The sequence below is a fragment of the Physeter macrocephalus genome, unplaced genomic scaffold, assembly GCF_002837175.3.
Source record: "Physeter macrocephalus isolate SW-GA unplaced genomic scaffold, ASM283717v5 random_625, whole genome shotgun sequence".
Classification (NCBI taxonomy): Eukaryota; Metazoa; Chordata; class Mammalia; order Artiodactyla; family Physeteridae; genus Physeter; species Physeter macrocephalus.
In genome coordinates, this window is record NW_021145917.1 from 29,660 (window position 1) to 44,034 (window position 14,375).

General features: G+C 45.1%; 1 protein-coding gene and 1 long non-coding RNA gene across 4 annotated transcripts in view; one reads left to right on the plus strand and one right to left on the minus strand.

Moving 5' to 3' along the window:
• CAVIN1 (caveolae associated protein 1) overlaps positions 1-2,052 on the minus strand; it is a 13,187-nt gene extending 11,135 nt beyond the window's left edge. The window contains exon 1 of the mRNA XM_007102145.4: positions 1,439-2,052. Within this exon, the coding sequence (XP_007102207.1) occupies positions 1,439-1,909 (471 nt within the window). The 5' untranslated portion in view covers positions 1,910-2,052. The remainder of the gene's footprint in view (positions 1-1,438) is intronic.
• Positions 2,003-6,632, plus strand: LOC129391898 (uncharacterized). 3 transcript variants are annotated; one of them, XR_008616744.1, is made up of 3 exons: positions 2,003-2,080; positions 2,779-2,948; positions 4,353-6,632. It is a non-coding gene; the product is annotated as an uncharacterized lncRNA (long non-coding RNA). The 3 variants fall into 3 exon arrangements; XR_008616746.1 differs by having other exon boundaries at positions 4,470-6,632; XR_008616745.1 differs by lacking the exon at positions 2,003-2,080 and adding an exon at positions 2,369-2,587.
• Positions 6,633-14,375: the final 7,743 nt, after the last annotated feature.

Consider the following 14,375-nt stretch of genomic DNA (forward strand, 5'->3'; position numbering starts at 1 on the left):
CGGCCATGGCTCACGAGCCCAGCCGCTCCGCGGCATGTGGGATCTTCCTGGACCAGGGCACGAACCTGCCTCCCCTGCATCGGCAGGCGGATTCTCAACCACTGCGCCACCAGGGAAGCCCTGCATTTCTCTTAGCTCCACCACACTGACCAAGCCAAGGACCTCACCACATCCCTGATGGTCACTCAGAACCCAGCATACCAGGGCCTCTGAGCAGTCAGTGAAATCACAGCTTCCTGACAGAAGTCCTCTCCCTGAGGGGATGTGGGAAATCTGGCCTTCTTTTCTTTCCATTCCCTTTGGTAGGGGCAGGAAGGGGAAGAGGGGACATAGACTAACCCTTCCACCCCCACGATCTCACCTCCTTGGGTGGGAACATCAACCAGGCCCGCGGGAAGCAGAGAGGAGGCAAGGCTGGGCACATTCCCACGCCATCAAAGATCACGGAGCGCTCGGCTCAGACCCACCCCTAATGGGATTGGAGAGGCAGAGTGGAGAAGAGCAGCAATGCTGAGGTTCCCAGGTTTACGTGGGGTTAGGACACAAAAACTCCATTTTCATCCAGGCGGGAGGAACGGGGAGAGGTGCAAAGGAAGCAACAAGCTGTCTGGGCGGAGCCTGGGGCGCGCCAGCCTCCCGCCGCCTGTCCTCCAGGTCCTCGGCCGCCCCCGCAGGCATGCGGGGTGACTCACCGCGCCCAGATCGCGGGGCCCCGGGTCTGGGGGGCTGTCCCCTCCCCTGCACCAGACCCTCTAGCACTCCTCGGGCCGCGGGCCACCACCCTCCCGCCGGCTGCTTCCAACAGACTGAGGGTACAGGCACGCCGCGGGCTAGGGTGTCCACAGGGGCCGAAAGTGCCGCGAGGCGGGAGCAGATCGCAGCGAGGGGGCGGCGTAGGCGGCCTAGGCTGATGCGGGGTCCGCGGGGGCGTGCTGGCAGTCGCGTCCCTCGCCTGGCGCAGCCCCCGCGGTGCGTGCCTGAGCCTTGAATCACCCGCTATATCGGGCGGGCAGCGCCGGAGGCCCCAAACACGGGCCGCGCCGCCTGTGTCCGCTTACAGCGGGCCCCAACGGCCGCCAGGCACCCCGGCTCTCCCCAAAACTTCCTCCAAGTAGGAAGACTTTTGACAGAGCCATGTCGGGAGCGATCTGCGAGGGGCAGTGTCCCCGAGTCCAGCCCCCTAACTCGGTTCCGCTACGCGTTTGACACCAGAGGGAGGGGCTGGGTGAGGGAGCGCAGGATGCAGAGCGCGCCTCTCTGTGCGCTCCAGGAGCCCGCCGCCCACCCCACTCCACCTCAGGAACGCTCGCTGGAAGGAGGGCGGGTCCCCCGAGCCGGGCCAGGCTGGCGGGAGAGCCGCGCCTCGGGTAGATCCCCCCACCCCAAGCCCCGGGCAGGGGACGGCGGGCCTCTGGGCGCGGTCCGCCCGCCGGCTCACCTGGTAGATCATGACTTTAAAGTTGCGGCGCCGCAGCAGCTCGGCCTCGTTGACCTCCAGCTTCTTGATCTGGCCGGCCTGGCGTTCCAGGCTGCCGCGCACGGTCTTCACGTTGACGCTGACCTTGCGCACCTTCTCTAGCAACTTGCTCACGGTGTTGCTGGTGGTGGCGTGTGCCTTGCCCAGCTTGCTCAACTCCCCCTGTATGCTCTGCACGGCGCCCTCCATCTCCGCCTGCCGCTCCTCCAGCTGGGCTTGGGTCAGCTGGATCTGGTCGACGGCGCCGATGATTTTGTCCAGAAGGCTCAGTACCATCACGCCGTTCACCTGGTCCGATTTGATCAGCTCCTCAGAGCCGGCCCCCGACGGCTCCTCCGCCGCCGGAGCCCCCATGGTGGAGGACCCCTGGTCCCCGGCGTCGGGGTACCCGGGAAGCGGCTGCTCGATGATGTGGAGCTGGGTGTCCTCCATGGCTGCCCGGAGCCGTGCGGGGCCGGCCGGGTGGAGCTGGAGCTGAAGCGGGAGACCCGGAGAAGAGGAAGAGCGGGAGGGGGCAGAGCGAGAGAGAGCGGATAGCGGAGGAAATTCGAGCCGCGTCCGTGCGCACCGGGATGGCGGCCAGAACTGTGGGGCGGGGGATCGGTGAGTTGCCCGGCTCCCAGGCCAAACCCCGGAGTCTCGTCGCCCATTGGCTGGCTCGGCCCCAGAAAGGGAGGGACCGGGGCAGAAGGGGAGACCGATGCTGGGGAAGGGGGGAGGCGACCCAGGGGGACCCAAGAGCCGAGCGCCCCACCCTTCCCAGGATGGTTGGAATAGTTGGAGCGGGAGACTAGGGCCTCCGCTGGTAGCGGAGGCGGCGGGAGCGGGACTGGGGCGGAGGAATGTGAGGTGCGGTAGGGAAACAGGTCCTAGAGTGTTCCTCTACTTTTCCCTCTCGCTCTTTTCGCTCACCGGCTAACCTACCTCCCCCTTTTTAAGTTCTAGATTGGGTCGTCAGGTGGGACAGGATATCCTGAAGTTACGTGCAAAATATTGTAGTATTTGCCTGTGTCCAGTTTTTGAGAGGGAAAGGATCCATGGCTTCCACAATCTTCTCGAAGGGGCCTCTAACTACCCACCCCACGAAGTTACCCACCACTGTTCTAAAAGGTTGGGGGTCGTTTGCGGAAGGGAAGGGAGAACTTAAGTTAGAGTCACGGCGGTGGTAAGGGGCCGCCAAGCTCCTCTAGCCTCCTCTTAGAATTATTCTAACAGAGGAAGATTAAGATGGGCAATAAAGTAAAAACTAAAGCTTTTTACCCACTAAAAATCACCTTTCCCTGTGTTTCCGCCTGCCCCAGAGACCTGGCTGACACTAACATCAGAGAGCAGGATTGGGAGTCATCCATCTCTCTGGAGCCCAGAGACTCGCGCTCAGAAATCTGAGATATCAAACGCCACCTGCCCACTTGATGGACCAGAAACGGAGGGCCTGGAGAGGGCAAGTGACTTGCCCGGAGGTTACCAGCAGGTTAGCGTTGGCTTGACACTCAAACCAGGTGTCAGGACTCCTCTCTTGCACTTTCCACCGTAGCAGGCTGTATCTTTCACTGGGACAGGGAGGAGCAGACGCTCACCCGTATGTGCCGCCAGCCTGTCGGTCTAAGGCTTAACTACAAACATATTTTCAACCATGATGGGGACCGAGGAGCAGGCAGTTCTGAGCAGGATCAAGAAGGGCCCTTAGCTCAGAAGTGCGGGGGAGAGAGAGTGCCAATTCTCCCCCATTTTGCTCTCTCCCACAGCACTGGACCTGTGAGTTCCCTGAAGCAGCACCAGCCCCCTTTGCCCCAGAAAAGCTGCAAACCTTTTCCCTGGTTAGGAAACCAACCTTCGGTTTCCCCAGCTGGATAGATGATGGTCTTGGCAAAAGGTCAGTTCTAGTCTGGCATGCATTATCATTAGGCAGAGTGGAAAACTGCTTGGTGGGGACCCTGGGCCTATTAATCCAGTCAGAGAAGCCACCAACCCAGAAAGGTGCTGAAGAGCTCACTGCCTGGGATAGCGTGGGATCATCCGGAATAGTCCCAACAGCTATTGAGCAAAATATTTCCCCTGACACTTCAATAGCTGTTTCCACAGAAACAAGTGGTTTTCTTATCTGAGATTCAAATAGAATGAACTGGTATATAAATCACATGTATTTATATACTAGAACTGACAGATTGCCAATTTATTTTAGAATTTGAGAGAAAATGTGTTTTAGCAGTTTAAGTTCCTTCCACTGAGGATTGATAAGACTTCTAGAGAGGAAGAAGAGTGACAGTAGAGAACCTTACTGGACCTTCATAAGGCTCTTTTTAAAATTGATTAGATTATTTTCATAGGTGACACACAAGGTAGAAATTGCAAATAGCACACAAAGAAATATAGTGAAAAGAAGTTTTCTTTCTATCCCTGCCTGCAGCAAACTAATTTCTGGCCAAGGAGACAACAGTTGTTATATTTTCTTGTGGAATCTTCTATAGAAAGTCTCTGCACACCATATATATATATATATATATATATATATATATATATATATATATATATCAGCACTTTGCTTTTTGTCAGTTAACTAATATATCTTGGTAATTGTTCCATATCAGTGCATGCAGAGCTGCCTTGTTTTCCAATGTAGGGATGAATTGATACTATACTTATTTAACCAGTTGTCTATCAATGGACATATACACATTACAATTTAAACCTCACTTGGTGGGGGAGGGGTCCTGAAGAGGAGTTTTAGTGCTTGATTTGTTTTTGTGGTTGCATGCTTGCTAAAAGGAATCAAGTCCATGCCATCTGATTTTCCCATCAGGAAAGTATTTCTATTCTTCAAAAAGGAATGTCCGTATTTGTGGAGTCTCTGACTCATTTGATGCCTCTTTAACAGAGAATTTCGCAGAAAGAGCCCTACCCTCCCTGTTTGCCTATGTCCAAGAGAAGTATTTGCACCAGACAAGTTTCTCTCTTGTTCCTCTTCTTACTAAATGCCAGCTAAATCCAACAGGGGGCGTGCTGAGCCTTGGTGCACCAGCTTTATCAACACCAACACCCAGAACTGGAGCCAAACAATCCTTCCCAGAGGACTTCACTCCATTTCAGTGAAAATAAGCAGTTTCTCTTCATTTGGAATTGTGTTCAGCATGCCATAGCTTGTATTCAGGGTTGATGCTTTGCATTTTCCATTGCTCACTCTATTTGCTGAAAGGCACAGTGTTCCATTGTGTGCTTTCAGCTGGTGAGGCAGGGTCTGTAAAAGGGATAGAGAGATGGAAACAAACAACCCTTTGGCCCAGAAAAAGAACACCAGGATGCAACCCTGTCAGCAGCTGGAATCTCACAGCTCTCTATCGTGTTCCTCTATCCATCCATTTGTTCAGCAAAGTGTGACTATTTACCAGGAGCCAGCTACTGGGCTGGGGACTTCAATAAAGCCCAGTCCCTCCTGTTGAGAAGCTCATAGTGTAGCGTGGGGAGACAGATGCATAAACAGTTTCTGATACAAAGTGGAAGGTGCTCTGGGAAGGTTCCCACTACTTCCTGGGAGAATAGGAAAGGGTTCACAGGGTACAGCCTTCCTCCCCACCCCACCCCCTACCCTTCCTGCAGTGACATGAGGTGTGAAAGTACAGGCCAGGTGGGTGGGAGAGCAGCCAGGCATTCTCATCTCTTATCGAGGTTCTGCCTTAAATCTTACCAGCTTACATTGAGGGAGCTCCAACAAGGTGTGAGGGGTGCAGCGTGCAGTATGTTCCATTCAGTTTTGGATCGTGCTGGAAGAGATCCTAGGGAGACAGTGTGTTTTGTTAACAATAAATGATTGGGATGAATGATGTGTCATCACATCAGAGAAACCATCCCGAATGGAAAACCAGTCTTCAGCAGCTGGCTTACAGCTGCCAAAGACAGCAGAGATGTTTTTCTCCCCAGATTTATAAGCACTATTCTTGCTTCTCTGACATATAGGAAAAGTGCCTATAATATTTATATATTTCTCTTCCTCAAAAATCCCTTCCTTGCTTCTCCTTCAAACATTAATACATAGGGTAGCTTTCCTGAACCAGAAAGCAATCAGAATTATTTATTAAGTGCTAATTTATGCATAGTGTGGTGCTTGAAAACATTCAAAGAACACAGGGAATTTGCTGCGGGGTGAGAATTTTAGTCTCATGGAAGCAGTGAGTCTGGCTGATAAACAGAAAAGTCAAGAAAATAAGTGAATGGAAATGCCATAAAATCTCTTTTCCTCCTCTACCTTCAGCATGCACTGGTCTCTTATCCTAAAAATAAAAAACAAACATAAACAAACCAAAACTACAGTCTAAATTGGTTTTACCTTCCTGCCTTCCCAAGGCTGGGTCCATCCGTTTTCTCCTGTTCAGATTCATTGTTTTCTAGAACTGCTGCTACATATCCCTTACCCTTAATTCAGTCCTTAAATTTCTGCAGTTAATCCAAAAAGGTGGCTTCCTTTCTATTAAAAGAGCACTTAAAAATCACCAATAAACTCCATATTCTACCAATTATCTCTCCTTTTCTGATGTTACATGAACTCTCCACAGGATTTAGCACTGCTGACCAATTTGCCCTTGAGACTCTCCCTCTTGGCCTTTGTGAGGCTGTGTTATTTTTATTTACAGTATTTCTCGTCCCGTTTGCTAACATTTTTTTTCTTTCTTTCATGGTCTTAAAAAAACCCAGCTTTTGAAACCGCTCAAAAAATAAAGACAACAACCACTAGCTTTATTGACATATAGCTCACATACCATATAATTCACCTATGTAAAGTGTACAGTTCAATGGTTTTTAGTACGAAGAGGTGTCAATCATAATCGATTTTAGAACAGTTTCATAACCCCCAAAATAAACAACCTGTCAAATAAAGAACAAATCCAGAGTTAGTAAAGAGAGACTTTATTAGAAAGGATTATTGCAGGGGAAGAAAGGGACTGTGGCAGTCAGGGGAGGGCGTCTAATGTAATAAAGAGAATGCTGTGACCATAAGATCTGCAGGTGTCTCAAGGGGTAGGCAAAAAGGGGTTTTCTTTTATAGAGCGTAAACAAGGCTAGAAAGAACGAGGGTCAGGGAATGGGGTGAAAGGGTGGCATGATGAGAGAGCAGAGCAGAGAACGCTTTTCCCTGAAGCCAGCCTATCCTCAGGACGGGTTGTGTGTTGGCTCAGGCTAAGAGTGGGCCAAAGGTCAGGGGCCTGGAAGGAGATAAGTTTAAGCAAAGTTTTGATAATAAGCATTTTGTTCCAGTGATCTGTGCGGACAAGCAGCGTGTAGCAGTACACACTGGCTGCATAAAATCCTATTGTATAGTTATACTACATGTCTGTATGGACAGTTGGATTGTTTCCTTTTTTTTTTTTTGGCTCTTATGAAAAATTCTATGAACATTCATGCTATTTTCTTTTCTATTTTCATTCATCATGCTATGTTCTTTTTTTTAAATTGTATTTATTTTTTTGGCTGCGTTGGGTCGTTGTTGCTGCGTGCAGTCTTTCTCTAGTTGCAGCGAGTATGGACTACTCTTCGTTGCGGTGCACAGGCTTCTCATTGCAGTGGCTTCTCTTGCTGCAGAGCATGGGCTCTAGGCATGTGGGCTTCAGTAGTTGTGGCATGAGGGCTCAGTAGTTGTGGCTTACAGGCTCTACAGAGCAGGCTCAGTAGTTGTGGCTCACGGGCTTAGTCGCTCCGCGGCATATGGGATCTTCCCGGACCAGGGATCAAACCGTGTCCCCTGCATTGGCAGGTGTATTCTTTTTTTTTTTTTTTTTTTTAATTAATTAATTAATTTATTTATTTTTGGCTGTGTTGGGTCTTCGTTGCTGCGTGTGGGCCCTCTCTAGTTGCAGCGAGTGGGGGCTACTCTTTGTTGCGATATGCAGGCTTCTCATTTCAGTGGTGTCTCTTGTTGCAGAGCATGGCCTCTAGGTGCGCGGGCTTCGGTAGCTGTGGCTCACGGACTTTAGAGCGCAGGCTCAGTAGTTGTAGTGCATGGGCTTAGTTGCTCCGCGGCATGTGGGATCTTCCCTGACCAGGGCTCGAACCCATGTCCCCTGCATTGACAGGCAGATTCCTAACCACTGCGCCACCAGCGAAGTCCATGTCATTTCCATTTCTTTGTCTCTAATCTCTTCCCTCCAATTCACCCGGCATGCACAGCGCTGCCTATTAATCTCCCTAAAAGGTTACTTTGATTGTTGTCTTCCCTCTGCGAAAAAAAAAAAAAGCCTTATGGGGAATTCCCTGGCAGTCCAGTGGTTAGGAGTTGGACCTTTCACTGCTGGGGCCAGGTTCAATCCCTGGCCGGGAACTAAGAACCCGCAAGCCCTGTGGCACGGCAAAAAAACAATCACCTTCTATGGCTCCACTCAGTATAGTGGAGATTTATTCGTTTTTGGCTGTCAGATTTTGTACGATTTAATACAAGTGGATTATTATTGTTAATTCGTTCTATTCCTTTATGTTAACTTCCTGCTATTCCAGTTTGCCTGATAGACCCTATTCCAAAGACATGCCATGAGCAACATCCCCTTAGACATCTCCTGCATTAGTATTTCTTTCTGTGTTTTTTTGCTCTCTTCAACTAAATTCTTATGGGCTTGGACTTTTCTGAAATCTATGCAGCACCTAGCACATTTTGATATATTCAGAAGGCACTCAGTTTAGAATTATGGCTTGAAATCAGTGAATTATGGAATGTTGGCTCAGTAAGAGATCTTAGTAGTACAATGTTCTTTCAGGATCATGAATTACCTTAGGGATCATCTGATTAAATGTTTTTCAGATGAGAAAACTAAGGCCTGAAGAGGTGGGGTACATAAATGGAAACTTGCTTCAATGTGAATCATTTTAGAAAATGAATTAGTAGAGTTTAAATTATGGAATAGTACACAATTTTGAAAAGAAATTCAACTTTATTATTTCCTGCTGTGTATAATTACTCTGATCGCAGAAGTTTTCCTAGTAGAGATTATGCTTAACCCTTCTGTGGTAAACAAATAGATGGAATTTGAAATTAGAACTATCTATTTGCATAACAGCAATACTTAGCACAAATCCTTCTATAAAAAGGTTTTTTTTTAATTTTTATTTTATATTGGAGTATCACTGATTGACAATGTTGTGTTAGTTTCAGGTGTACAGTGAAGTGATTCAGTTATACAAATATTTACATGTATCTATTCTTTTTCAAATTCTTTTTCCATTTAGGTTATTACATAATATTGAGCAGAGTTCCCTGTGCTATACAGTAGGTCCTTGTTGGTTATCTATTTTAAATATAGCAGTGTGTACATTTCAATCCCAAACTCCCAAGCTATCCCTCCCCCCACCCTTCCCCCCCATAACCATAAATTTGTTCTCTAAGTCTGTGAGTCTGTTTCTGTTTTGTAAATAAGTTCATTTGTATCATTTTTTTTAGATTCCGCATGTAAATGATATCATATGATATTTGTCTTTCTCTGTCTGACTTACTTCATTTAGTATGATAATCTCCAGGTCCATCCATGTTGTCGCAAATGGCATTATTTCATTCTTTTTAATGGCTGAGTAATATTCCACTGTATATATGTACCACATCTTCTTTATCCATCGTCTGTTGATGGACATTTAGGCTGCTTCCATGTTCTGGCTATTGTAAATAGTGCTGAGATGAACACCGAGGTGCATGTATCCTTTCGAACCATGTTTTTTTTCCAGATATATGCCCAGGAGTGGGATTGCTGGATTATATAGATCTATTTTTAGTTTTTTAAGGAACCTCCATATTGTTCTCCATAGTGGCTGTACCAGTTTACATTCCCACCAACAGTTTAGGAGGGTTGCCTTTTCTCCACACTCTCTCCAGCATTTATTGTTTGTAGACTTTTCGATGATGGCCATTCTGACTGGTGCGAGGTGATATCTCATTGTAGTTTTGATTTGCATTTCTCTAATAATTAGCATTGTTGAGCATCTTTTCATGTGCCTCTTGGCCATCTGTATGTCTTCTTTGGAGAAATGTCTATTTAGGTCTTCTGCCCAGGTTTAATTTTTTTAATGCACCCAGTGTCACCTATAGGCAGAACTGATGGTAATAATGAGTTTCTCCTAAATAACTTGGAAATATAGCTATCCTTTGAGAGTTTAACAAATTTAATTAACACATAGTATGAGTATGTCCTAGACACTGGAGATAATGACTTGCTCGAGTTTAATGTGAGCTATCAGCAAGTTAAAGAAAATAAGCCTCCCTGACCATGATAACAGCAAAACTTTATTCCAGTTCAAACTGAATTATAATAAACAGTCCACTTATCCAAAAAAGATAGAGGAGGGCTCTTGTTAATTTAATAATTGGTTAATTGAATGTATAATCTGATTAGAATAGATTGTACATAATCTATTAGACTAGGAGAAATCCATTTTACACTACACATATGATGAACAGAATATTTATTCACATCTGTCTCCAAATTGGTGTGATTTCAAGCAAATGACTTTCCTTCTCTTAGCTTTTCACCTCTCCCTTAGTTCTTAGTTTTTTCATCTACAAATGAAAAAAATAGGAGTATCTATTAGGATACCATATAGGATATCTGTCTAGGAGATCTAGGATTCCTTCCAGTTCTGATATTCTATGACTCTATGATTCTAATCTCCGATAACTCAGAAAGCCCTTTGGGATCTTATAGTACTTTAGAAAAAGTTCATTTTGAACATCATTAATTCAAGCAAACATTTAGCAACTAGTTACCAAGTACCTGTAAATTGCTAGTTCTAGTGCTACGAGTTGGGGACTCAAAGATGGAAAGACATGGTCTTCACCATCAGGAGCTTATAGTGTAACATGGGAGCTAGATATGCAGCTCAACAATTACAATTTAGTGGGATAACTGCCATAACAGGCAACATATACAAGGAGCAACGGGAGCTTAATTTCATATTAAGCTCCCATTGATATCACCTCGCACCAGTCAGGGGAAAGAGTGATTACGTTTGCATAAAGGACACAGGAGACATTTCAGAGGAGTTGAGCTGTGGCTTGAAGAATGAATAGGCATTTGCTAAGTAGAAAAAGGGAGCTGGGGGTTGGGATTCTAAGCAGAGGAAAGATCTCGGTAAAGGCATGAGGACGTCTGAGCCTATGGAAAATAGCTTATTGAGGCTGGAGCATGAGGTATTTGGAGGCAGAGAGGCTAAAGGTGAGGCTGAACAGGAAATGTTGTCCAATCACAGAGCATCCTGAAATCATGCTAAGAGGTCTGGACTTTATCCTCAAGGTTATAAGGCACAATTTAAGGACTTTAACCTAAAGAAGGAGAGGAACTGATTTGCATTTTAGGAAGAAAATTGATTTGAGGAAATGTAAATGATAGTTTGGAAGGGGCTGAGACTAGAAGAAGGGAGATCTATCAGGAGGCTACTGCAATAGTCCCAATAAGAGAAGATGATCATTTGAACTAAAGCAGTACAATGTACGTAGAGGGAAGAGATCTGATGGGAGAACTCTATAGGAGGGAAAATCAATAGGGCTTGGTGACTGATTACATGTAGAGAATGAGGGAAAGGGAGAAGTCTAAAATATTACAATTTTCATTATTTAGGAGTACAGATGTAGAAACTATAGAAGATTGATATGTATTAAGCCTGCGCTATTCTGTGGAAATTTATTTTTTTATTGAGCTATAGTTGATGTACACTATTATATAAGTTTCAGGTGTACAACATAGTGATTCACAATTTTTAAAGGTTATATTCCATGTATAGTAATTATAAAACATTGGCTAAAATGTTGGAGAGGGTGTGGAGAAAAGGGAACCCTCTTGCACTGTTGGTGGGAATGTAAATTGATACAGCCACTATGGAGAACAGTATGGAGGTTCCTTAAAAAACTAAAAATAGAACTACCATATGACCCAGCAATCCCACTACTGGGCATATACCCTGAGAAAACCATAATTCAAAAAGAGTCATGTACCACAATGTTCATTGCAGCACTATTTACAATAGCCAGGACATGGAAGCAACCTAAGTGTCCATCAACAGAGGAATGGATAAAGAAGATGTGGTACATATATAGAATATAATATTACTCAGCCATAAAAGAAACAAAATTCAGTTATTTATAGTGAGATGGATGGACCTAGAGTCTGTCATACAGAGTGAAGTAAGTCAGAAAGAGAAAAACAAATACCATATGCTAACACATATATATGGAATTTAAGAAACAAAAAGGTTCTGAAGAACCTAGGGACAGGACAGGAATAAAGACGCAGACATAGAGAATGGACTTGAGGACACAGGGAGGGGGAACGGTAAGCTGTGACGAAGTGAGAGAGTGGCATGGACATATATACACTACCAAATGTAAAATAGATAGCTAGTGGGAAGCAGCCGCATAGCACAGGGAGACCAGCTCAGTGCTTTGTGACCACCTAGAGGGGTGGGATAAGGAGGGTGGGAGGGAGACACAAGAGGGAGGGGATATGGGGATATATGTATACGTATAGCTGATTCACTTTGTTATACAACAGAAACTAACACAACAATGTAAAACAATTATACTTCAATAAAGATGTTAAAAAAATAAATAATTGGACTTCCCTGGTGGCGCAGTGGTTAAGAATCCGCCAGCCAATGCAGGGGACACGGGTCCGAGCCCTGGTCCGGGAAGATCCCACATGCCGCGGAGTAACTAAGGCCGCGGGCCACAGCTAGTGAGCCTGCAAACCACAACTACTGGGCCCACGAGCCACAACTGCTGAAGCCTGCTCTCCTAGAGCCCGTGCTCCGCAACAAGAGAAGCCACCGCAATGAGAAGCCCGCGCTCCGCAACGAGGAGTAGCCCCCACTCGCCTCAACTAGAGAAAGCCCATGCGCAGCAGTGAAGACCCAACGCAGCCAAAAATTAAAAAAAACAAAAAAACCCCTATTCTGTTGCACACGATAGGACTCCCTCTTCCTTTAAACTTTGCAGTTGGAACAAAGTCTAAATCTATAAAACAAGACACTCTCAATAAGCACAGTAAGTGTTTAGCAGCTGTGCACATTTAGGCAAAACCATTTCATTTGTGGAATCTGGCTCTTTTCCCAGAAAACAATGTTTCCGTTTCACAATGTAACAGAACAGGAAGAGTGTGAACTCTTGTTACATGTAGATTCCTTGTGCTCCACTCAGATTTCCACATTTCCATTGTGGTCTGGTGTGAGAGTCCAGCTGTGCGTTGGTGGAGTGACTCATTTTTCCACCAAGATGCATATTTCTTTGAATCCCAGGGGCCATTGATTGGTGTGAAAGAGCGGTCAGCACAGACTTGGTTCCTGGATCCATCATATGACTTAAGAGATATGATTTAGTTTTTTTTGCATGGGCTTAAATTGAAAGAGGCAGTTCAACTATTCAGATAATTCATGCTCCAAAACCTTTAGTGTTTACAAGTGGCTATTAAGAGCAGCTACTTGATACCACAAGGAAATATAAAGGAAACAGAGGCAAAGTTATGTCCTTTGGGTGTTTAATCATCTCATCAAGGAAATAGATGCACAGGAAGTGTAAAGATTTCCAAATGAGTAGATGATATCCAACACAAGTGTATGTAAAATATATCCATCAATGTTTAGGAGCCCTAGAATAATAGAGTGATCAAAATGGAAAGAGGCTATCTGGAAACCTTTTTCTGTAATTTACAAAATTTTTAAAAAAAATAAATTTATTTATTTATTTTTGGCTGCATTGGGTCTTCATTGCTGCATTCAGGCTTTTCTCTAGTTGTGATGAGCGGGGGCCACTCTTTGTTGTGGCGCGCGGGCTTCTCATTGTGGTGGTTTCTCTTGTTGTGGAGCACGGGTTATAGGCCCGCGGGTTTCAGCAGTTGTGGCTCGCGGGCTCTAGAGCGCAGGCTCAGTAGTTGTGGCACACAGGCTTAGTTGCTCCGCGGCATGTGGAATCTTCCCTGACCAGGGCTCTGACCTGTGTCTCCTGCATTGGCAGGCGGATTCTTAACCACTGCGCCACCACGGAAGTCCTACAAAATTTTTAAATTATTTAAAATTAACAGAAAAGTTTAAGTACAAAAAGATTATTTTTTTCTAAACCATTTGAGAGTAAATTGGCATCCTGATGTTCCATCACCCCCCAAATACTTTAGTGTGAATTTTCTACAAACAAGGGCATTCTGATACATAACCACAGTACAACCATCAAAATTAGGAAATTGATATTGATACCTACCACCGTCTGGTTTTCAGCAACCTATCAAATTTCATAATTTGTCCCAGTAGTGGCCTTTATAGCTTACTGATCCAATCTAAGATCACACTTTGAATTTAGTTGTCACATCTCTTTTGTCTCCTTCAGTCACGAGAATAGTTCCTCATTTTCTCCTTGACTTTCATAACATTGATGTTTTTGAAGATTACAGGACAATTATTTTGTACAAGATTGTTCAATTTGGGCTTTCTGATTTTTTTTCATGATTGGATTTTGGATTTTATCTTTGGCAGGAATAGCATGAAAGAGAGGCTGTGTTCTTTTCACTGTATCCTATCAGGTGGTACACAATTTTGATTTGCCTTTTGCTAGTACTGTTAACTTTGATCAGTTAAGGTGATGTCTTTCAGACTTTTCCAGTATAAAGTTACTCTTTTCTTCTTTGTCATGCATATTTTATAGCGCGGTATTTTGAGATTAAGTAAATATTCCATACTCCAATTTCCCAAATAGTACCAACTACCAGAACTCACCCAATATGAAATAGATAGTTTGGATAGCTCTATAACTGTAAAGAAATTTATTTTGTAAAAGTCTAAAAAAAAAAAAAAGGTAATATCCAGGTGCAGATGGTTTTAGTGGAGACTCTACCAAACATATAAAGAAGAATTAACACCAATTCTACATAATCTTTCCCAGAAAGTAGAAGAG